Raw genomic sequence first — 26,070 nt, 5'->3', positions numbered from 1 at the left:
ACAATTAAAAATTCTTCAAAAACAAAAGTATGTTAGAAATGCATTATTCATTAGCTGGATAACACATACATTTACATCACTGAATAGGTTTTTTTGTGCTATAAACCAAATAACTGCAGCCTTGCAGCAATTACTGATTTTAAGAGGCAGTATTTTGTGAAGCACTTCATTTGTAGGAGGGATTTGTTTTACTCTGTTTAAAACTGGGAACAAAAAGTGATTAGTATGAAATCTGGTTTTATTTTTGCAGAATCACAGAATGGTTGAGGTTGGAAGGGACCTCCAGAGGTCATCTGGTCCAACCCCCCTGCTCAAGCAGGGCCACCTGGAGCCAGTTGCCCAAGACCATATCCAGATGGCTTTTGAATATCTCCAAGGAGAGAGACTCCACAACCTCTCTGGGCAACCTGTGCCAGTGCTTGGGCACCCTCACGGTGAAAAAGTGTTTCCTGATGTTCAGACAGAACCTCCTGTGTTTCCGTTTGTGCTGTCCTGTCCCTGGACACCACTGAAAAGAGCCTGGCTCTGTCTTCTTTGCACCCTCCCTTCAGGTATTTATATACATTGATGAGTTTCCCCCCTCAACCTTCTCTTCTCCAGGCTAAACAGTCCCAGCCCCCTGCCTGGTGCAGAACAGGATTATACAGCTAGTTATTGGCCTGCAACTAGACTTCGTGCAACTGATCAGCACCCTCTGGGCCCGGCTGTTCAGCCAGTTCTCAGTCCACCTCACTGTCTGCTCATCCAGCCCATACTTCATCAGCTTCTCTATGATGATCTGTGTCACCAGGTCCCTGTCTCCTTCAGCAGCAGGCCCACATTTTCCCTAGTCATCTTTTTGTCACCTATGTACTTATAGAAGGCCTTCTTGTTGCCTTTAACATCCCTCACCATATTCAATTCCAGGTGGGCTTTGGCTTTCCTAACCACGTCTCTGCAAGCTCAGACAGTGTCTCTATATTCCTCTCAGGTTAACTGTCTCTGCTTCCACCTTCTGTATACTTCCTTTTCATATCTGAGTTTTGTCAGGAGCTCTTTTGTTCATCCATGCAGGCCTCCTGTCATTTTTGCTTGACTTCCTGCTTGTTGGGATGGAATTTTCATTCACTCTTGAAGTGTCTTCCATTAGAGTAGAAAGATAAAAATCTTGTCAGAATGAAGTTATTTGAAGATCCATGTCTTGGAAAACTCTGGGGCAAGAAATTATTAAAACTTTATATCTTCTGAAAGCGAAGTCCTTGGTAGAAATTAGGGAATCTATTTTCTCCAGTCATTTGAAATAGCACCCATTATGAGCCAGACATGCTCCAAACATTTAAGAAAGAGGATCCAGGCTGAAGAGATTTGCAAAAATTTCTCATACAGTAATAATATAAGTAAATAAGTGATAACTTTACAAAATTTGACTAAATTAACAGGTTTAGTTCAAAATTCTCAGAAAAAAATCTATTATCCATAATCTTTGGTACATTATGGAAAGATCTAGCATATTGTTTACACAAAAATAAAGCCAATAGATAAAATCTTTACTTTCAGTGACAAAATAGAAGTAACTTAATTTAATATGAAAGCTGATACTATACTTTTATGATATAACATTCAGTTTGTGCTCTGTGTTAGGAACAGGATGGAATGGCAAAGTTTTGGGGGAATTTCTGTGTCGAGCCGAAATGCAATATCTATCCCAGAAATGCAATATCCTATCCCAGAGATTTTCATCACCTTTCTGAGAACTACAAGTAAAACACAGCTATGAACTGAAATTATTGTATATTTGAAATTCTATTTTTACCTTGTTTGCCACATCTCCAAAAGTCAAGTTTGTCAGAGCCATTCCAGCATACCTCCTTAATGTAACACTATAGTGGTCATTTGTAAGTCCATACATTTCACAATCCACTTGCAACAGTTCTGCAATGGCCTGCAAACCTCCTTTAAAAATAAATAAATAATAAAATGAATAATAATAAACAATACTACTATTATTAATAAATTTCAATCCTAATATCAAGAATACAGTATACACACATTAAGGAGTAAATTGCATTCATATGTACAGAATATATCTCAAACATCTGAAAACCAAAAGGCTCATAAAGGTAAATAATAATTTCTTAAATACACTGTTAAATAGAATCATAGAATCATAGAATACCAGGTTGGAAGGGACCTCAAGGATCATCTGGTCCAACCTTTCTAGCACAATCTAGATGAGATGGCCCAGCACCCTGTCCAGCTGAGTCTTAAACATGTTCAGCGTAGCGGAGTCAACCACTTCCCTGGGGAGATTATTCCAATGGTTGACTGTTCTCATTGTGAAAAATTTACCTCTTGTGTCCAATTGGAATCTCCCTGGGAATAACTTGTACCCATTACCCCTTGTCCTTACTATGTGACTCCTTGTAAAAAGGGAGTCTTCATCTTCTTTGTAGCTCCCCTTTCAGTACTGGTACATGGTGATGAGATCACCTCTAAGCCTCCTTTTCTCAAGGCTGAACAAACCCAGCTCTCTCAGCCTGTCCTCATACGGCAGGCTTCCCAGACCCTTGATCATCTTGGTGGCCCTTCTCTGGACCCCCTCCAGCCTGTCCACATCTTTTTTGTATAATGGGGACCAGAACTGTACACAGTATTCCAGGTGTTGAATATTGACTCTGGATCTTGAATTGTGTGCTTAGTACAAGCTGAAAGGTATGGTAGCATGATGTTGAGATTTTGGGGCAAGATGAGAACAGAAGCATTTATGAAGAGGTAAGAAGCACACCCATCTTTTAATTCCACCCAGTCAAAATCACATTTGACTGATGAACTCACACCAATTACATAAAAGGTTATTCAGTAAATCTGATAATTATTAATTTAATTATTATTATTAATGAATCTTATTATCCCAGAAAAAATACATATAATTTTTTCAGTAATAATGAAAAGTGGCAAATTAAGGAAACTTGCATGCACAGAATTCACTGAAGATGGACTAAAGCATTCAGGCTGTTATACAGGAACCAATATGTTGAACTCATGACGCAAAAAAACCTCAGAAAATAGTCTCCATTATAAGTCCAATACTTCTAAAATTGAAAATATTTCCAGGATATGAATACCCTTCCAAAAATCACAGATCATGCCAGATATAAGAGTAACTCGCATAACAGCCCATCCACTAGGAAACAGTCTAGCTATAAGTTCATTTAAACTGCAAACTGCATCAATTGGAGTTTAAACTAGTGATTAACAAAAAAAAAGCCCCATATTCAGTGAGATATACAAGAATGTCAGCATTTTCAGGAAGCATCTCAAAGGAAGTTAGAGAAACACATTTAGTCTTACCAAGCTCATTCATGGCATGCCTGTGTTCTTCATCAAATGAAAGTTTCATCAAAACACACACAGCAGGACAGATTTGATGATCGACTGGAGCTGGCACTGATCAGGAAATAGGTAACTATTAGTATTTCTCAGGTGTATAATTTTGTCTAGATTATAAGGTTTCCAAAGAGAATCTAATCTTAAAATAAATAAAGTGCATTTTTTTTCAGGGTTTGTATCTTCCCAGTAACTCAAGAACAGACAGTTAATTAAAAACATTACTAATAAATGTGAGTACACAGAGGCTTGAATATGTGCACATACAACCAGGATTACATATATGTACTAGAAATATACTTGAAGCTGAAAAGACTCTTTATGGAAAAGAATTTAGGGAGAATTCTGAATGTATGTATTAAGTAAAAAATATGACTTCAAGCACAAAAAAAATATCTAATTAATTTGGAAAAATAATAATCTTAGTTAAACAAATCTGTAAGTTTAAATTTTCTGGCAGCATTAAATAATACAACACCTAAGGTGAAGCTGTTTCTTTGGGTGTTATGTCCTTATGAATGGTTAATTAAGCCCTTTGTTTCATAACAGAACTTTTCAAGTTCATAATTTTGTGAGGTAGACTTTCCCTAAAGCACAAATTGTATTCGTACATCTTATTCAGAGACCCACTTCTACAAAATGATTCTCGCAGTAAAATCCAACATACAAACCAGAGCCCACTGATTTCAGTAGTATTTCTGATATAGATGTCTACAGCATATATTTACAAAATGGCAACTTTAATCCTCCCTTACTTCAGAAAAGCAGTTATTGAGTAATCCAGAAGGTTGCATCTTTTTTAAAAAAAACCCAACTGTTATATGAGAAAACTCCAATTCACTTAAACTGTCACTTGTCTGGTATTTTAACACTGAACTATTTCTTATGTATCACATTCTAAATAATAGTTCACATTATACTGAATAGACTGAGATTATTTAATTTGTGCCCTCTATTACTTTCCTAGATGAAATTTTTTTTTTAAATGAGATATCATATCTATAATAGATACTATTTCCTGATACTACCTCAACTTGAATATACATAAATAAATGAATAAATATAAAAATAAAAGAAACCTTACATACATTCAACAAGAAGTCAGACTAAAGCTGAATTTTTTGTAAATTCACTGCTTTCAAAATATCTTTTAAACATCTTTATACAGTTTACAGAACCTACTTGGGGTTTTGTCTTGGTCCATGCCTTCTTCATGTGCCTCCTGCCATTTCCAACACATTTCACAGTAAGCACAGATTTGCTCCAAGAGATGAAGCACACGGATTTCCCGTCTGCCTCGCTTATCATCGGGCTGGGAGTGAATGATGTTATGCAGTGCTGCGCTGGCTCTGGCACGGGCCTCTTTACTACCACGGGAATTTCCTAACAACACAGAGTCTTTATCATTGCCATGTAAAAGCTGGATTAGGAGAGGAAGACATCCAGACTGACGCATAGCTATGCAGCTGTCTTGGGAGCTAGACATCGCTAGCAATGTTCGTGACATGTCATCTTTATCATGAGTACCAAGCATCGACAATAATGAATACACCATTTCCACCTGCAGGTCAAATGATTTTAAAAATACAATTACATTTAAAAAATACATATCAAATTAAAACAAAGTTCTCAATAGCATGCATGAGCAAAAAAGAAAATGTATTTATATAATGGTGCAAGAATTTCATAGAATCATAGAACCATAGAATGGTTTGGGTTGGAAGAGACCATCTAGTTCCAACCCCCCTGCCACAGACAGGGACATCTTTCACTAGATCAGGTTGCTCAAAGCCCCGTCCAACCTGACCTTGAACACTTCCAATGATGGGGCATCCACAACTTCTCTGGGCACCCTGTTCCAGTGTCTCACCACCCTCATAGTAAAAAATTTCTTCCTTTTATCCAATCTAAATCTACCCTCTTTCAGTTTAAAATCTTTGCCCCTTGTCCTGTTACTACAGGCCCTGGTAAAAAGCCTCTCTCAGTCTTTCTCATAAAAGCCCCCTTTATATATTGAAAGGCTGCAATAAGGTCTCCCTGGAGCCTTCTCTTCTCCAGGCAGAACAACCCCAACTCTTTCAGCCTTTCCTCATAGGAGAGGTGTTCCATCCCTCTGACCATTTTTGTGTCCCTCCTCTGGACCCGCTCCAACAGGTCCATGTCTTTTTTATGCTGGAGGCCCCAGAACTGGATGCCATACTCCAGGTGGGGTCTCACCAAAGCAGAGTAGAGGGGCAGAATCACTTCCCTCGACCTGCTGGCCACACTTCTTTTGATGCAGCCCAGGATATGGTTGGCTTTCTGAGCTGCAAGAACACATTGATGGCTCATGTCCAATTTGTCATCTACCTCATATCCTCAAGTCCTTCTTTGCAGGGTTGCTCTCAATCCATCCATCAACCAGTTTTGTACTACTTTGAAATAATTAAATAAGCACTATTAGTTCTTCACCATTTATAATCTTAATAAATCTCACTTAGTGGTCAAATGGCTAGAATAACTGGGTGGTAATTATATCTAACTGTATTAATCTGCAAGAGTAATGGCAAAGACTTCTAACTTTCCATTGCACACAAGGATTAAAGAAACATACTAATGAAAAAGTGCTTTACTTTGGGAATACAGTAATATATTTAAAATTAATTTTATCTCAGAAGAGTATATTCTGTATGAATCATACTTTCATGAAAAGATGCTCTTCAGTGAAAAATTATTTGATGCATGGCATTAAATAGTTACTCCAGACAAGATAAGACCGATTACATTAACTTTTAACATACAAAAAACATACTAAAAAAACTTACTCATATTTTAATGTTTTCCATTAAAATTATTTCAAATTAACCAATGAATTTTTGTTATGATGAATGATTTGCATATAGGCCAGATTATTTACAGCTAATGCAAAATTGAAGAGTTAATTTGACATTTTCTTCAAGTTTACAGGGATAAAACCAATGGAGCAAACAAATGCTCATTTAATATATACAGTATAAAGTACTAAGCATTTGTCCAACTAAATCAAGCCATGAAAACCCATCATTACACATTTAACTCAGAGCAACTAAATTTCAAATTAAAAAATAGCAATTTTTGAGGAGTTCCTTTGGCTGCCATATAACAGAGTGGTCAATGCACTATTTGGTTTTTCTTTTGCATTCTGTTTTCTTCAGTAATAGCTTTAGATTGAGAAATGTGTTTGGTTCTTTTAGTGAACTTTTAGTAGAACAATATGATGTACAAGGTAATATTAGATACTATCTAGAAACCCCAAACTCCTAAAGCCAAGAATACAGCAAATTTCAAAATCATAGCACAACATAAATAAACTATCAAAGGAAACTGCAAAGTAGCAGTGAGTATGTTTCTTTAAAATATACCAACTAAGGAAGAAATGAGACTTGCAGACTGTCATACAAAGTTTTCTAATAATAACTACATTTTTGCACTGGTTACCAGACCAATGAATTATTTAATTTGGTTTCTTCAGAGACTATTCTAATGTCTCTGAAGATGAGTATAAATACCGAGTTATAAAAAAAAATGGATAGCAGTGGGTAGACTAAGCAATAAGTCTGTTAACATGCATTTTTCTAAAGACTAGAATTGCTGAAGCAATAGAAATCTTAAAATTTATAAAATGTTATGATCACATGCAAAATCTGCTGAAATACTCTTGGAGTCAATTTTATGACAGCCTAGCATCCCAGTTTGTAGATCCTTACTTCCTGGTCTGGGAAAAAAATCAAATACAGTAGTAAGACAATCCACTTGGATTCTTAAATGAGAGTGAATTCAGTCTGCTTTATGCATGCCTCTTGACAGACATTTTAAGCAGCAGCTTTAGTCCATAGTTATTTAGATTTGGAAGATAAAGTTTTTTGTCAGAGAATAAAACTATAGAAGCCATCAAAATCTGGCCTCCAGATTTGTGGCACATATAGTACAGGAAAAACTCTAAAATATATACATATATTCTTTATATATACACTACACACAGAAGCATCTCTTTTTGCATCTGTAAATGCTTAAAATCTCTACTGCTTTCCCTTCTTCTCATGCATTAATTTCAAGCTTTTCTTAACCCACAGCACACTAAGATGGACCTATTTATTTGTCTTCGTTCTACGCTCAGTCCCTTTCTCTGCATTCAGGGCTCTCCCCTTGTCTGCACCTTTTGGGAATTTTACACTTTATAATGGGAAGTAGCAAACAGACACTCTAACTAATGTCACCTCCATTTGGTGCATGCATACAATGAAGGGCAGAAATTACAACATAACACTGTTTTAAGGCCCAACGTAACTTAATACTATGTCAAGATCCTGCTTCCCAGAAGACTGGGATCAGCACCACATTGATAATATCAACATTGCTGCTGATGCCAGAGATAGTATAAACTTCAGTGGTTCAGGGACTCAATTGTGTGTTACAGATTTGCCCTTTTTACCTCTCTTCATGCTGCTCGTATATCTTGAGTACATTCTCTATTGTATATCAAGCTTCATCTCTATTTTTTCAGTAACTTTTTAGAATACACTGCAGATAAAAGTTGCTTCAAAAGATGGAAAGATTTCCTATTTCCATTGAGAAAAAAGAAATTGCAGCTAAGGAGATTTAGTTTAGATATTAAAAATTTTAATAGCAAAAACTGAAAAATTGATAGAGATTGCTTATCATTAAAGCTTTTACCAATAGGTTAGACAGCTTTCACATGCTGTCAAGAATGCTCTTGATAAAATTAATGCATTACTGGGAGACATATTAGATGATCTCCTCAAAGTCCCTTTGCATTTCCTATTTTCAATGATTATTCAATTCAAATATTTTAGTCACGACGAGCATTTTCCATTCTCCATTATTCTACGTCGTATTATCTGAATTACTATCGAGACAATGAACAGTCATTTATTACCATCAAGGGCTTACATAACTTTTTTTTAATTTAAATTTCTTAGCAACACACCTGTTTTGAGGACTCAGACTCCAGTAAAATATTCCAAGAACTGCTTTTAAAAGGGTTAGTTTTCATAACGGATTATGCATCAACATCACAAGTTTTTTAGGTACTCAAATAATTTCTTGCAATCAAATTTTCCTTATTGATCATTCAGCTAATATTAGCACTATTAGCAGAAACAATGAGGTTACTGTATTAGTAAAAATGTAGCATTAGCGACCTGTGGTTTGTAATCTTCGGTTACCTTGGTACCCAGATGATTTGTCAGTCTGCGAGGAACAGAATAGTTATTATTAGAGTTCATAACACTGGCTGTCTCATGGTCCATTCGAGCAGCAGAACCCTAAAAATTTAAACAACAACTCAGTATAACACAAAGTCTAACTGCAATACCAACTATTGCCTAAATCTATTTCAGCCTTGGATGATGAAATCATATTTATAATAATGAACTATCAGCATGTATTTTGGTTAAGTTAGGTCCCCCCACCCTGACATAACTTAGATGTCAATGTTAAATTGGGTTTTATTATCCATTTTTCCCCTAAATTCAACCTCAAAATAGTTATATTTTCAACGGAAGTCTTTTATAATTATTTTCACCAAGAAAAAAGAAGAACTGGACTTGGCAACAAACTGAATTATGATTTTTACAGAGGGAGAAAAAAGTAGCCTCTACTTTTAGGTCAGATTATATAGTGAGTAGGAATAAGCCTGTACTACCTTCAGAACACCATCAGATATGCAGGAATTGACAAGGAGAGATTCATCTTGACAAGGAGTAACCTACTTGAACGTGTTTTTATCAAAAGCAAATCACAGGTGGATAAATCTTCTATTTTTTAATGAAAAGCTATAAAATAATGCTGACATTATTTTCTGTAATTTCTCTAGAAACTATGGTAGATAGCATGTTTCTACCTATTGTAACAACACCCAGTTATTAACATCTTTGCCTTTTTTTAATCTATTTTGTGTACTTACATCCCCTCTCCCTTTTATCCTCTCACACTCTTTGGAGTGGTGTTTGTGTGTGTGTGTGTGTTTAGTTCTTTCTTTTTCTCTGCTTCCTGTCTGTGAAGCTTCCTTTACTATGTCCCTCTCTCACAAGAAGATTCCATTCAGTTTGGGGCACTTAAAAATACATTGGAATAGTATACAATTTAAAGGAATATTGTTCTGTTTGTTTCATTGCTGTACTGGGTGAGCTTTATTTTGCCTCGAAATTGAGCTGAGTGCCTTCTTATATTGAAGTTTGCCCAACATTCCATTGTCCTGAGCCTACATCACTGTATTAAGTGACTTTTCCCTGTATTAGCTCTAATAGAAGGAAGACACAATTTCATAAGAGTTCTTAATCCTTTTATATATATCTAGGTGAATATGTTATCCACTGTGATCAAAATAAGTGGCAATATGATAAATATTTATCTGGAATCATATGTTTGTCCTCTTAACAAAACAGCCCAAATAAAAAATAAACTCCAGAAGTTGAAAAATTACTTCATATTCTAACTGTTAAACACTAATTGTGAAGGAATCACAGAAGCAAATTCCTACAAAAATCATAAATATTACTGGACCATATCAGTGATATTTAAAAAGTCATGTACAAAATAATGTATACTATTTTAAATACACAGGTCTTTTAATCTACTGACTTTTAATTTCTGGTGGTTTAACCCCAGCCAGCAACTAAGCACAACACAGCCGCTCACTCACGCCCCTCACCCCAGTGGGATGGGGGAGAGAATTGGAAGGGTGAAAGTCAGAAAACTCATGGGCTGAGATAAGAACAGTTCAATAACTGAAGTAAAATAAAATAGAATAGTAGTTATAGTAGTAACAATAACAATAATGTAATAATACAATAATAATATACAAAGCAAGTGATAAACTATACAATTGCTCACCACCCACCAACCGATGCCCAGCATGTCCCTGAGCAGTGATTGCTGCCTGCCCCGGCCAACTCCCACGGTTTATATACTGAGCATGACATGATACAGAATGGAATATCCCAGCTTCTTGTGCACCTGGCAGAGCATGGGAAGCTGAAAAGTCCTTGACTAGTGTAAACACTACTGAGCAACAACTAAAACATCAGTGTGTTATCAACATGATTCTCATCCTAAATCCAAAACACAGCACTATACCAGCTACTAGGAAGAAAATTAACTCTGTCCCAGCTGAAACCAGGACAGTATCCACCCCTTATTCCATACCATCTACATCATGCCCAGGTCCCACACTTTCCAATATATTCCAGTTAATCACCACCACTTTTCCTGTCTTTTGATATATACACATAGATATCATTCCCTTAGTCCATGGGCCATCCCTCTAAAATGTCCGTTCAGTTAATTTAGTCCATGACTTTCGGCTCCATCTGTCATAACAGTCTTTCAGGGTGGGAGAGATGGTGTGTGGTGTTGGATTGTTGCATGCTGAAGCCAGTTCTGGTTCCATCACCTCTGCACTTTGCTCGGTTTCCTCAGAGTTCATTCTTCATTAATTTGGGTGATTCTTACTGTATACTGTTAATAGGGCACATAGTAATCATTGAAGCGATGACATCCAGTATTATATAGCAACTAACATTATACAATTCAGTTCATTGGCTATTTTCACCCAAAATCAAATCCCCTTGAGGTACACATCGGACTTCCCCATCCTCCCGCATCACCCACCAAGTGCACCCAGGTCCTTGAGCAAAAGCAATCCCACAAATACGTTTACCTTTGCCCGAGGCAGGAGTAACCCAGACTGTCTTCCCCAGCATATTTTTTATGTGCACTACAGAGACTTTATCCCCTTCCACAGTGCGTAAAAGTTTTGATTGGGCAGGGCCAGCTCGATTGGCAGATCCCCTAGTGTTGACTAACCAGGTGGCCTTTGCTAAATGTGTATCCTAGTGTTTGAATGTCCCAACACCCAATGCTCTCAGTGTAGTCTTTAACAGTCCATTGTATCATTCAATTTTCCCGGAGGCTGGTGCATGATGGGGGATGTGATATACCCACTCAATGCCATGCTCTTTGGCCCAGGTGTCTATGAGGCTGTTTCGGAAATGAGCCCCGTTGTCTAACTCAATTCTTTCTGGGGTGCCATGTCGCCATAGGACTTGCTTTTCAAGGCCCAGGATAGTGTTCCAGGCAGTGTCATGGGGCACAGGATATGTTTCCAGCCATCTGGTGTTTGCTTCCACCACTGTAAGCACATGGCGCTTGCCTTGGCGGGTTTGTGGGAGTGTGATCTAATCAATCTGCCAGGCCTCCTCATATTGATATTTCAGCCATCGTCCTCCATGCCAGAGAGGCTTTAGCTGCTTGGCTTGCTTGATTGCAGCGCATGTTTCGCATTCATGGATAACCTGTGCAATAGTGTCCATCGTCAAGTCCACCCCTCGATCACCAGCCCATCTATATGTTGCATCTCTTCCTTGATGGCCTGAGGTGTCATAGGCCCACTGAGCTCGAAATGATTCACCAACCACTTCCGAAGCAGCTCGAACCCCTTCATATGCCGCCTATATCTCTTTCTCCGTTGGAGTATAGCAGGCCTTGAATCCTCTGTATCCCTGACTCCAAAACCCCAGGGGTCGACCTCGAGTCTCCCCTGGTGCTTTCTGCCAGAGGCTCCAGGTAGGGCCATTCTCCCTGGCTGCAGTGTAGAGCACATTTTTTACATCTTGCCCTGCCCGGACTGGCCCAAGGGCTACTGCACGAACTATCTCCTGCTTAATTTGTTCAAAGGCTTGTCGTTGCTCAGGGCCCCATTTGCAATCGTTCTTCTTCTGGGTCACTTGATAGAGAGGGCTTATGATGAGACTGTAATTTGGAATTCTCCAAAAACCCACAACGCCCAAGAAAGCTTGTGCTTCCTTTTTGCTGGTTGGTGGAGACATGACTGTTATTTTGTTGATTACATCCATTGGGATCTGATGACATCCATCTTGCCATTTTATTCCCAAGAACTGGATCTCCTGTGCAGGTCCCTTGACCTTACTTTGTTTTATGGCAAAGCTGGCCTCCAGGAGGATTTGGACTATTTGCTTCCCTTTCTCAAAAACCTCTTCTGCTGTGTTGCCCCACACAATGATGTCATCAATGTACTGCAGGTATTCCGGAGCCCCACCCTGTTCCAATGCAGTCTGGATCAGTCCATGGCAAATGGTGGGGCTGTGTTTCCACCCCTGGGGCAGTCGATTCCAGGTGTACTGGACGCCCTTCCAAGTGAAAGCAAACTGTGGCCTGCACTCTGCCGCCAAAGGGATTGAGAAAAACACATTAGCGATATCAGTGGTGGCATACCACTTGGCTGCCTTTGACTCCAGTTCATATTGAAGTTCTAGCATGTCTGGCACAGCAGCACTCAGCGCTACTTAGCAACAACTAAACCATCAACATTATTCTCATCCTAAATCCAAAACACAGCACTATACCAGCTACTAGGAAGAAAATTAACTCTACCCCAGCTGAAATCAGGACAAAATTATAAAAAATAACAGAAAAAAATTCTAGTTATACTGGAATATTTAAACTCATTTCATTGTCCATTTGAATCCAGAACATTTCATGCATATTCCAGAATAAGTATTAGCATAGGATACTAAATAAGTACAACTGGAATGATTTAAATTCACAAATTATTTTATTCCAATATATATTTCCTATGTAAACAAGCACTTCCTTTTGCTGTTATGGATGGGAAAATTTGAAAAACGTAAAGCTTAGAATGAAAACTATATTAGACTTCCTAAATTATTTCACTTTAATAATCTGCAGTGCTATGAATATGGGGAAGAACCCTGAGATTTTTACACTGACTGATCCATTAATATCATCTTGACCTCAGACTACATTCAGAGGATTACAGGTTTTGTATATGTACATGCCAAAATTCTCCACTCAGGTTCAATATGCTCATTTTATCCAAGAAGGAAAAAAAGATGCACGTTTGGAGCACTACCTATTAAAGTCCAGCGTAGCATAAATAGAAATAGCATACTTATCCAATTGTTTCTAAAAAACTGTATCGACTTTGATCCAAATAACTATTTCCTTCAAAGCCATCATTTTTGGTCTTACTACTTTGAGGATGCCAGGAGGACCAAATTAAATGCAATTACCTTTCTTACTGGCTCCTAAAGACTGATCTGAAAGTAGTAGTATAAGAAATGTGTAGCCATTCATTTGAGAAACTGGAAAATGACAGAGAGCTGTACATGGATCCTTCTTATGTAGAACCTTCTCTTTCCACATCTGTTCCTATCCTTCTCCTTCATCTTGTTTTCTCTTTTTATACTTTCCTGTCTTTCACTTGTTGTTTGTTGTACTATACTTGCTATTTACTGTGTCAATCAGGTTGTGTTCCCTATTTTATTAATTTATTGATTTATTTATTTATTTATTAATAAAATAGAATACCTCATTGAATTCCTTTATAAAATTTGCAAAATAAATGTTTGAATAAATTTCATTACAGTAGCAGAATAGTGAGCATTATGGAACAGAAGAGAAGATAGGTGCAAGATGGTACAGAAAAGGACACGGCTGAATCCTGAAAAATCCTTTCTTCAATTGGCAAATTTTCAATTAGCATTGCTCATATGACTACAAAACTAATTAGCCCCATATTATTCAGTTAAAACTTTTTGCACTCCACTTAATAGTGATTGCTCAAAGAAACAAAGTATATTGAGCTGGTTTATCAGAAATAAATGCTATGCACAATCTATTAAGCCTTCTGTCTCTGGACTTGCCCTAAAAGTAAATAATCCCCAGATGTCTCTTAGAATGCAGATTCAGAGCCTTGGATCTATCAACTTCTAGGAGGAAAGAATGCAAATGTTTTAAATATTTTAACGACGCAAAGTTCAAAATTGCTCAAATCCTAAACATAAAACGTCAAAGTAAGAATGAATGAATGGTCTACTTTGCATAATGTCTGCCAAGGCACATGAGAATCCCTTCTTCCTTCCTTGTAAAATATCTGTTGTCCAAAATAACTCCTGATTCATACAATCAAGAAAGAAAATACAGCCACAATGCATCAAGTATTTAAATACATTATGCTTTCAGCCCCAAAGCAGCGCTGAATTATTTTTTTTTCCCAAGTGACCTGGTTTCAGCTGTTTTAGTTACTGCTAGGTTAAACCATGACAGTCCTTTTTGGTGCCCAACATGGGGCTTGAAGGGTTGAGATAACGACAGATCTGACCAGAGCGTGTTAAAACAAACTTGTTATAAGCATTCATCATTAGGTTAATAGTCGCTGGTCATGACGTTGATTTATTTACTCTCAGCATTGTTGTGCTTGTTCTCAGAGTTGATTTTGGGTGCACTTGGTGGGTAACGCAGAAGGATGGGGAAATCCGATGTGTACCTCAAGGGGATTTGATTTTGGGTGAAAATAGCCAATGAACTGAATTGTATAATGTTAATTGCTACATAATACCGGATGTCATCACTACTATGGTCGCTATATGCCATATCACCAGTAAGAATCACCCAGATTAATGACGAATGAATTTTGATGAAACTGAGCAAAGTGCGGCGGTGATGGAACCAGAACTGGCTTCAGCATGCAACAATCCAACACCACACACCATCTCTCCCACCCTGAAAGACTGTTATGACAGATGGAGCCGAAAGTCATGGACTAAATTAACTGAACGGACATTTTAGAGGGATGGCCCATGGACTAAGGGAATGATATCTATGTGTATATATCAAAAGACAGGAAAAGTGGTGGTGATTAACTGGAATATATTGGAAAGTGTGGGACCTGGGCATGATGTAGATGGTATGGAATAAGGGGTGGATACTGTCCTGGTTTCGGCTGGGATAGAGTTAATTTTCTTCCTAGTAGCTGGTATAGTGCTGTGGTTTGGATTTAGGATGAGAATCATGTTGATAACACACTGATGTTTTAGTTGTTGCTCAGTAGTGTTTACACTAGTCAAGGACTTTTCAGCTTCCCATGCTCTGCCAGGTGCACAAGAAGCTGGGAGGGGGCACAGCCAGGACAGCTGACCCAAACTGACCAAAGGGCTATTCCATGCCATATGAGGTCATGCTCAGTATATAAACTAGGGGAAAAGCTGGCCGGGGGTCTATTGCTTGGGTGTCTGCTGCTCGGGAACTGGCTGGGCATCGGTTAGCGGGTGGTGAGCCATTACACTGTGCATCACTTGTTTTGTATATTCTTTTATCATCATTATTATTATTTTCCCTTCCTTTTCTGTCCTATTAAATTGTCTTTATCTCAACACATGAGTTTTATCTTTTTTTTTTTTTTTTGATTCTCTCCCCCATCCCACTGGCAGGGAGTGAGCAAATGGCTGTGTGGTGTTTAGCTGCCTGCCGGGTTAAATCACAACACCAAGCAATAAAGCTGTCATAAGAATTAGAGTGAGAGCCTCAAGCAACTGTTCAGATATAGCAGAGAGAACTTAATTCAAAATGGTGATCAAATATTTTTCAAAAGCAAAATTATGGGCTATGCTTAATGTTAAATCAAATTAAATAATCAAGCCAAACAAGAATTTATATTCTTTCTGATAAATCTTCTTGTACAGGATACTTTCAGAAGGATTTAAATAATTCTACTTCCCTGAAGTAGCACAAATATTTTACACATGAATTAAACGATCAAATTTATAGCATGGAATTTTAAGAGCCCAAATTACTAATGTGAATGTCTCAGCTACAGTCGGAGATTATGAAGTGAATGAACATTAATTAGTGCATGATAAATAATTAAAGTATTTTTAGCCAGAGGTCCCAAACTTGCAAAAATATTAATATAAAAAGATAAGAAAAATTTAACGTAGCTCTCTAAAGACAGTGCTAATGTGTTTCACTAAAAAAAGGAATGCCAATGTAAGATTATTTAAAAGCATTTATATAATCCTTCAGCACACTTCCAGGAGATTATCTCATTGATAATACTGTTTCAAAGCTTTATGTAAAATAGTATCGTATTGGGTTTGCGTGGTAAGGTTTTGGTAGCAGGGGGGGCTACAGGGGTGGCTTCTGTGAGAAGCTGCTAGAAGTTTCCCTTGTGTCCGATAGAGCCAATGCCAGCCAGCTCCAAAACGGACCTGCTGCTGACCAAGGCTGAGCCAATCAGCGCCTCTGTGATAACATATTTAAGAAGGGGAAAAAAAACCTGTGCAACTGCAGCCGGAAAGAGGAGTAAGAATATGTGAGAGAAACAGCCCTGCAGACACCAAGGTCAGTGAAGAAGGAGGGGGAGGAGGTGATCCAGGCGCCAGAGCAGAGATTCCCCTGCAGCCCGTGGTGAAGACCATGGTGAGGCAGGCTGTCCCCCTGCAGCCCATGGAGGTTAACGGTGGAGCAGGTATCCACCTGCAGCCCAATGAGGACCCCATGCCGGAGCAGGTGGATGTGCCCTGAAGGAAGCTGTGCCCCTGTGGGAACCCCGCGCTGGAGCAGTCTGTTCCTGAAGGACTGCACCCTGTGGAAGGGACCCATGCTGGAGCAGTTCGTGAAGAACTGCAGCCCGTGGGAAGGACTCATGTTGGAGAAGTTCATGGAGGACTGTCTTCCATGGGAGGGACCCCACGCTGGAGCAGGGGAAGAGTGTGAGGAGTCCTCCCCCTGAGGAGGAAGGAGTGGCAGAGTCAACGTGTGATGAACTGACTGCAACCCCCATTCCCCGTACCCCTGCTCCGCTGGGGGGAAGGAGGTAGAGAAAATCAGGAGTAAAGTTAAGCCCGGGAAGAAGGGAGGGGTGGGGGATAGGTGTTTTAAGATTTAGTTTTTATTTTCTCATTACCTTAATCTGATTTGATTGGTAATAAATTAAACTAATTTCCCCAAGTCGAGTCTGTTTTGCCTGTGATGGTAATTGGTGAATGATCTCTCCCTGTCCTTATCTCGACCCACGAGCCTTTCATTATATTTTCTCTCCCCTGTCCAACTGAGGAGGGGGAGTGATAGAGCAGCTTTGGTGGGCACCTGGTGTCTAGCCAGGGTCAACCCACCACAAATATTAACAAAATATTAATGATAAACCTGCCATTTGATCATTTTTGTTTTCAAAATCACTAATATTTCAGTGATAATTTCTCAAGTGAAATTTTGAGCAATTTCCCATAATTAAACCATATTTCTAATATTACAGTTTGCCTAGAATAAACCACATTTTCTATAGTCATTCTTTTTATTTGTTTAGTATTAGGCTCATTTATCATTTAAATAAATGAAAACGGCTCCTTGCATTATGGAATGTTTACACTTCATCCTATTAAAATTTCTTTCTAATAAATACAAGAAAGTTTCTCACTTGCAGATGGAATGAAGAAACGTGTGTATCTTTTAAAAATTAACATGCATACAAACACAATAAGGTATATACCAAAATATAAGCATTGTACATTTCAAGTATTTAATTATACTATCAACATAGAAAATAATCAATTTACCTGACCAGTACCAGTAGTTGCTATGCTGATTTCTGCTGTTCCTTGACCTTCATTGTGCCTCTCTGTATCATGGGAACCTGCATTAGGCTTGCTTTGAGGTGCCCTCTGTTAATACAAGAGTATGAAATTATATACAGAAATGAAGTACACGTTAACATTCAAAGCTTTCTAAACTATAAATGCATCAATGCTATATCTTCACAAAGCCATTGAGTAGTGCTTTGTATTCCATAACTCTTAGCCTCAATAATTAACAGCTGAGACAGAGTGTCTTAGAAAAACTGCAAGATGAAAGCAAAGCATGTCCTCTCAGGATGCCCTGCAAGACAAAGGATTTGCTGTGAGACACAAACACCATTCTCTACCAGCTGTGCTCACATCACTATCAGAAACGTAACAGAATAGGAGCAAAAAACTGTCTTCTCTGCAATGTCATGTGATCTGTGCATTTACTTGGAGACAAGGCTAGCACAGTTAAATTAAGATTCCCATTCAAACACAAACACTTTCTGGGTGAACAGAAGGGTACACGTATAGTACAAATCTTTCTACATTTTAATGACAAACAATGCAGAAGTGACCACTTTGATGCCAATAAAATTTAAATAATCTGCTACTGATCAACCAAATCGTATTTTTTCAAAATGAATGCAAATGATACAGCAACCTAGTACAGACACATGTTCCAGTTTCTTAAGGCGATCCAATTTTTGATACAACTACATGAAAATTAAACTGTTGTCACATCCACTCAGAGAAATCACAAGATCAACACCAAAAATTGGGCTTTATATATTTCTTTAATAAAGCAAATAGAATAACTGAGCAGAATACTGTGTAAAGTGTCCAACATCATCCACTAATTTGTTTAAAATGTTCCGGTTTTTCAGAATGACATAAACCATTCTGTCCTTGGAACTGGCTTGAAGTCTGAAATTCAAAAGGTATTACCTTATCTCCAAAGCAGGATTATTCTTATAATGTTAGTTTTGATGCCAAGCCTCATTTTTCCAGCTCAGAGGCTACTACCATAACAGACAGTACTCTCTTGTATCCCTCTCATTTCATTTGCATAACTATACTTGGTTTATCAAATTCCATTTCTATGGGGCTTTACAATTTTTATGAGCAGTCCAGCCTATGACAGCATAGTATGCTTCATCTTGCTTTATGCAAGTTTCTCTGTAACATCTAGCAGAAACATATTTCTCTTCAACGTACATATACTAAAACTTCTTTCATTACCTGAAAAAATGGTGAACACACTCATATAGTACCACTGGCATGCACTCTTAATTTGTTTTATTCATATAAAAACATTAGTCTCAAATCCAGAAAATATTTAACATCCAACAGGATTTCAGAAACCAGTAACTAACTGATTAAATACATGTGAAATAATAATTTAGAAATAAACATTAAGACCCAAAATCTGTACAGTTTAAGTAATGGAAGAAGATACTTCAAAGAACACAGGAACATTAAACAAAGTAATAACATGAAAAAATTGAAACTTATAATTAGTAACATTTTCCTTAATATTATATGTTTAAGTATGGAAGATGAATGACCACAAGGCAAAACTCTCAAAATATTTTAGGAGATACAGTGTTGTTATTCTTTTAAACCTGATCTGTAGTTTTAAAACTTACCATCTCTATCAGTGTGTATGAAATTATATTGTTATTGCTGCTAATACAATGACTAAAGAAATTTTGCTTCCCAATACAACTTCAGGACCCAGTCAAGATAAGCCCTGTTGTACTATGCGCTGAATACAGTATAAGGACTCTCCCTGTCTCAAAGTACTTTCAATCTTGAGTATAGTATAGTGAAGCGATGAGTTTGACATAAAATCTAATCTAAACCTCCAGAAATAACATTGGCCCGTTACTTGATGAGCATGGTAACCTCACAAACAGGGATATAGACAAAGCAGAGACATTTCATGATTTCTTTGCCTTGGTCTTTAACACCGATGATGGGCTCTGGGCTAGAGAACCATGACTGTGAGAACGACAAACTCCCAACCAACCCCGAACTTGTGAGGGATTTGCTGCTCCAGCTGGATCCCTATAAGTCAATGGGGCCCCATGGGATTCATCCGAGGGTACTCAAAGAGAGCTGGCTGATCTCATAGCGAGACCTCTCTCAATGATTTTTCAATGCTCTTGGGAATCTGGGGAGGTCCCAGTTGACTGGAAGCTGGCAAACATTGTCCCAATCTTCAAGAAGAGCAACAGGGATGACCTCGGTAACTACAGGCCTGTCAGTCTCACCTCTGTGCCTGGCAAAATTATGGAGAAGATTATTCTGGGAGTTATTGAAAAACACCTGAAAGACAACGCAGTCATTGGTCCCAGCCAGCACGGATTCACGAGGGGAAAGTCCTGCTTAACAAACTTGATTTCTTTCTGTGACAAGGTTACCCACCTAGTGACCAAGGGAAGCCAGTCAATGTAATCTTTTTGGATTTCAGTAAAGCTTTCAATACTGTCTCTCACAGTATCCTCCTGGACAAAATGTCCAGCATACAGCTGGATAAACACATAATGCAATGGGTGAGCAATTGGCTGACGGGTCAGGCTCAAAGGGTTATAGTAAATGGGGTTACATCAGGCTGGCGACCAGTCACTAGCGGGGTTCCGCAGGGATCCATCTTGGGGCCAGTGCTCTTTAATATCTTCATAAATGACTTGGATGCAGGACTTGAAGGTTTGCTATCTAAGTTTGCCAATGACACAAAATTGGGAGGAGCTGTTGACACTCTCAAGGGCAATTAGAGAGCTGGGCAATCACCAACCGTATGAAGTTTAACAAGGGCAAGTGCTGGATTTTGCACCTGGGACGTGGCAACCCTGGATGTACATACAGGCTGGGGAATGAGAGGCTGGAGAGCAGCCCTGCAGAGAGGGATCTGGGGGTTCTGGACATTAGGAAAAGGTTCTTCACCCAGAGGGTGGTGGAGCACTGGAACAGGCTCCCCTGGGAGGTAGTCATGGCGCCAAGCCTGACATCGTTTAAGCAGCATTTGGACAACACCCTCAGACATATGGTGTGAATTTTGGGGTTGTTCTATGCAGGGACAGGAGTTGGATTCGATGATCCTTGTGGGTCCCTTCCAACTCAGGACATTCTATGATTCTATGATTCTATGAATATAACACAGGACAGAACTTTCCAAACAGTCATTACATAACAATAATTTTTAATCCCATGAAGAAAGTAGCATTCAAAGTATCTAGAGGCAAAAAGCTGAACTGTTCATTAGCAAGGCTCTGAATCACTGTGTTGCCCAGTTGATGCTATTTATATGTTATTCCTCCAAGAACAGTTCCAGGTTTGGGGCCTGAGGAGTGTGTGGGGGTAATTTATTAAATAGTTTTGATGCATCTAGAGAACAAACAGGGATCTATTTCATTCCCTGACAACATAAACAGAACTCTCTCCTCTGTCCCTCTCTTCCCAGTCACATAAGTTTTTTGTTTACTACATGCTATTTATGAAAGAGATGGTTTCCCATTTCCAGAAAAAGCTCTCAAAATTACACCATGACAAAAAGTAGTCAACATAACACTCAAATTAATTTATAATTATAAAGAAATTATTTACAGTTACTACCAGGGTTCACCTCACCTTAAATGCATGTTTGCAGTCACAACATGCATAAACAAGCACATACTTTACTGTCACATGAGTCATCAGCAGGGTGTGAATGTGAAACCTTCAAGTTCACAGAAAACACTTTTTACCGCTTTCATTACTGGAGTAATTTGAAGTGAGAAGCTGTTCACTTTGTGCATACCGACCCAAAGGAGTTAACAATATCACACAGCCAGCAGATAATTGGTATTTATTGAAAATTGATTCTTCTACTTCATCTATTTGTCTTGGGAGTCTTCCAATTTACAAGAAGGGTGTGAGGGAAGACCCAGGAAACTACAGACCTGTTAGTCTAACCTCAGTACCTGGAAAAATTATGGAGAAGATTATACTGGGTGCTATTGAAAAGCATTTAAAGGACAATGCAGTCATCGGGCACAGACAACATGGGTTCACAAAGGGAAAGTCCTGTTTCACTAATTTGATATCCTTCTATGATAAGGTCACCCGCCCAGTGGATGAAGGGAAGGCGGTGGATGTAGTTTTTCTGGATAGGCTTTTGATACTGTCCCTCACAGCATCCTTCTGGACAAGTTGTCCAACTGTGGGATGAGCGGGTTCACAGTGAGCTCGGTGAAGAACTGGCTGAATGGCAGGGCTCAAAGGGTTGTAGTGAATGGGGGTACATCTGGCTGGCGACCAGTCACCAGCGGTGTTCCTCAGGGCTCAATCCTAGGGCCAGTTCTCTTCAATATATTGATCAACGATCTGGATGCAGGAGTTGAATGCATCCTTAGCAAGTTTGCTGATGATACCAAACTGGGAGGTGCTGTTGACTCTCTCGAGGGACAAGAGGCCTTGCAGAGGGATCTAGATAGACTGGAGCATTAGGCAATCATCAGTGGCATGAAACTTAACAAGTCCAATTGCCGGATTCTGCACCTGGGATGGAGTAACACCAGACACAAGTATACATTGGGAGAGGAGTGGCTGGAGAGCAGCCCTGCAGAAAGGGATCTGGGGGTGCTGGTCGACAGCAGGCTCAATAGGAGTCAGCAGTGTGCCCTGGCAGCCAAGAAGGCAAACCGCATCCTGGGGTGCATCAAACACAGCATAACCAGCCAGTCAAAAGAGGCGATTATCCCTCTGTATTCAGCGTTAGTGCAGCCTCACCTTGAGTATTGTGTGCAGTTCTGGGCCCCACCATTTAAGAAGGATGTTAAGGTCCTTGAATGCATCCAGAGGAGGGCAACAAAGCCAGTGAAAGGGCTGGAAGGCATGTCCTATGAGGAGCAGCTAAGGACTCTGGGTTTGTCTAGTTTGGAGAAAAGGAGGCTGAGGGGAGACCTCATTGCTCTCTACAGCTTCCTGAGGAGGGCAAGTGGAGAGGGAGGTGCTGATCTCTTCTCCCTGAGATCCAGTGACAGGACGCATGGGAATGGTTCAAAGCTGTGTCGGGGAGGTTCAGACTGGATATTATGAAGCATTTCTTTACCGAGAGGGTGGTGAAACACTGGAACAGGCTTCCTAGAGAGGTGGTCGATGCCCCATGCCTGTCAGTGTTTAAGAGGCATTTGGACAATGCCCTTAATAACATGCTTTAACTTTTGGTCAGCCCTGAATTGGTCAGGCAGTTGGACTAGATGATTGTTGAAGGTCCCTTCCAACTGGAACTATTCTACTCTATTCTATTCTATTTATATATATATACACACACACATATAAGGATGACTCATATATTTTATATCTTTTTCAAAAAATATATATAACATTACAGTAAATAAATTAATATTCATCTCTGTCAGACTGTGAGTTAGTGGTTGTAAAGATAGCATAACCACTACAAGTATGCCCCTTCTTTGCATTATCTTTTAACACTGAAGGTAGGACTTGTGGATGAAAATATATAAGCTACCAATCACATCAGCTAAAGAACCACCGAATGTAAACAACAACAGACTGTAATCTCTACATGTGGTACAGCATCTACAGAATGGCACACAGGTCCAGTTCATTAAACAGAATGACCAATTCTGGGACATGATTTTTGGAAGAACTGTGAAGCAGAATGAGTGAACTATGATTCTGTTATCTCAGAAGCTGGCTGTGTACTCTTGCGTGAAGAGGCCTTACAGAAGTTCTCATTTAATCATCCCTGAAATGGATAAATAACAAAATCTCACACATGCAATGTGATGACTGTGAAGTGCACAAGAAATATTAACATTGGTATGGTGTGTTGACCTTGGCTGGCCACCAGGTGTCCACCATGCTGCTCTCTCACTCCCCCTCCTCAGTAGGACTGGGGAAGAAAGTAAGATGAAAAATTTGTGCGTCGAGATAAAAGCAGTTTCATAAGAAAAGCAAAGTTCATGTGTGGAAGCAAAGCAAAGCAAAGATTTATTCCCTACTTCCCATCAGCAGGTGATGGGAACTTCCTGGTGATGTCACTTCCTGGGAAGTAGGGCATCAGTACGCATACCTGTTGCTTCAGAAGACAAACACCTTCATAATGAATGCCCCCCACTCCTCCTCCTTTCTTTTTTTTTCTGCTTTTATTGCTGAGCATGATGTCATATGGTATGGAATATCCTTTTGGTCAGTTTGGGTCAGCTGTTCCAGCTATGTTCCCTGCCAACCTCTTGCCCACCCCCAGCCTACTGGCCTTTGGGGGCAGGAGTGGTGGTTGGAGAGACAGCCTTGATGCTGTGGGAGCACTGCTCAGCAGTAGCCAAAACATGGATGTGTTATCAACACCTTTCTAGCTACAAATACAAAGCACAGCACTATGAGGGCTGCTATGGGGAAAGTTAACTCCATCCCAGCCAGACCCAGTACAATTGGTTTCTGAAAAGCCTTGACTTGAGCTTAGTCTATGGGCCATGTTCATACTTTAGTGTACCTTTTTTTCTCCTAAGAAAGCTCATTCTATGAATGGGCTTTTTCTTTCTAAATTTGCCTCTTGAAAGCTCCAAAGTGGAATCTTTCAAGCCAAAGTAAAATTGCGAGATGCAGGGAGGAAAACTATTTATCATTATTTATCTCAAGGGCTTGGTGAAACTGAAATGCTCTAAATCTTATTACAATCTCCCTTCCTCTCTGCTTTCTGAAGAAACCTCTTTCTCTGTAGTTGTTCATTTAAATTATAAAAGTGTTCATTCTCAGGAGGCATTAGCTGGGTTTAGAGCCCCTCTGTCATTCCTGAATTCTAGCATCACACTACACAAGGAACAAAGTTTTGAAGTTACTGAGTATGCTTGTTTGGTGCTTGTTACAGGAAGATAGGCTCCCCCCATCTTGATGCTATGCTCTAAATGCTTTTAAAGTAAACAGGAACTATCACTTGTCAATTGTTAATTTCCCTGTATTTACTAGTAGGAAAAAGAAATCTCTCGGTGTGACATTTGCAAGAATAGTAGGCCTTGATTCTTTTTGTTAAGATAACAAATTACAAATAATTGTACTTAGTACTTTGTAAAAATGAGTTGCAAAAGTAGTCCCTTGTGTATTTATTAGGAATAATGGCTTTTTTAGGCAAAAGACACTTTTTTTCCCACAATATTCCTGTGCCTTATTATTTTCTGTGTGTTGAAAACTGCAGATAAACTATTATTTTCTTAGATACCAAAAATGTTTATTTCACCATAACTTCATAGTACATACAAAAACTATATACATACTGGTATAAGAAAGAACGTAGTAAGATCAAGAGAATAATGCAATGAACAAAACCAAGAAACCATAAGACTGAAAACATTTTGTTACAGTTAAGTCATAAAGGAGAAAAAAAATCTTGTAAGTCAAATCATTAAGAGAACTCCTATCCATCACAGTGCTTTATCAAAATAGTTTAAAGTTTGCTGAGCATAATCTCTGAACAGAATAAATTATCTGCAGCAACACTGTCTAATTGAAACACTTCACATATTTCAAATGACAGGTATTATGATAGAAAGGCCTGGACCACTATAACAAATTAAAACACCATATTAAATACTTGCTAAGAAATTGTTGTGGGGTTTGGTTTTTTTTTTTAATGCAATTTCAGATTCGTACCTGGCAGCCAAACATTCTGTCTTTGGAGGGGTCTAACTCTATAGTGGATTGCAAACCTTATGAAAATCTCACAAAATATATACTAGAAGTCTCATGAATTTGGAAGGTAGCATCACTTGCAGGCAAATTACCTCAACTTTTTCTAATAGCATTTACAGGAGTTAGTAACTTTGCAAACCTTTAAAATGTCTTAAAAGTTTCTCTGCTGATTTATCTCCCAAAGCTATTTTCTATGGTATAGTATTATATTTTGTCATATACTACAATATATATTGCACGTAGATTCAGCAATTAGTGGCCAACTGAATCAGGAGACAAGCTATGATATTTATTATTAAATATTTATAAAAATAAGGAGCACATTCAAGTTGGGTATCACTATATCAGGCACTGTATAAAAATATCATAAATGCTTCATTTTTATATTTTTCAGTTATACAGACATTGCAATTTGACTGCTACTACCTTTCTTCTTGCCATCAGGCAATTTCAGAATTAGATTCAGTTGCTACCCACAGGAGATGGCCATCCTTTGGCAAAATGATTAAAAACACACTATGTAGTATTAATAGGTGTGTAGTTACTCCCTCCTTAACCACCAGTACCCTGTTAACTCTCTCCTAAAATGTGT

The 26,070-nt window shown here is 38.8% G+C and overlaps 1 protein-coding gene across 5 annotated transcripts in view; it reads right to left on the bottom strand.

The window, feature by feature from the left end:
* Positions 1–26,070, bottom strand: part of LOC309601639 (adenomatous polyposis coli protein-like) — a gene marked incomplete at its 5' end in the record, with an annotated part of 90,673 nt that overhangs the window by 9,744 nt on the left and 54,859 nt on the right. For 3 of the 5 annotated variants that reach the window (XM_082334791.1, XM_082334792.1, XM_082334793.1), the window contains 5 exons: positions 1,793–1,932; positions 3,331–3,426; positions 4,549–4,927; positions 8,571–8,669; positions 17,781–17,885. In XM_082334791.1, coding sequence (XP_082190917.1) covers positions 1,793–1,932; positions 3,331–3,426; positions 4,549–4,927; positions 8,571–8,669; positions 17,781–17,885 — 819 coding nt within the window. The remainder of the gene's footprint in view (positions 1–1,792; positions 1,933–3,330; positions 3,427–4,548; positions 4,928–8,570; positions 8,670–17,780; positions 17,886–26,070) is intronic. The other 2 variants (XM_082334794.1, XM_082334795.1) reach the window with 1 other exon arrangement.

This window comes from Platalea leucorodia, assembly GCF_965183815.1.
Source record: "Platalea leucorodia genome assembly, chromosome: W".
Lineage (NCBI taxonomy): Eukaryota > Metazoa > Chordata > Aves > Pelecaniformes > Threskiornithidae > Platalea > Platalea leucorodia.
Note: the sequence above shows the minus strand (reverse complement) of the source record. Positions and strands in the feature narration are given on the sequence as shown.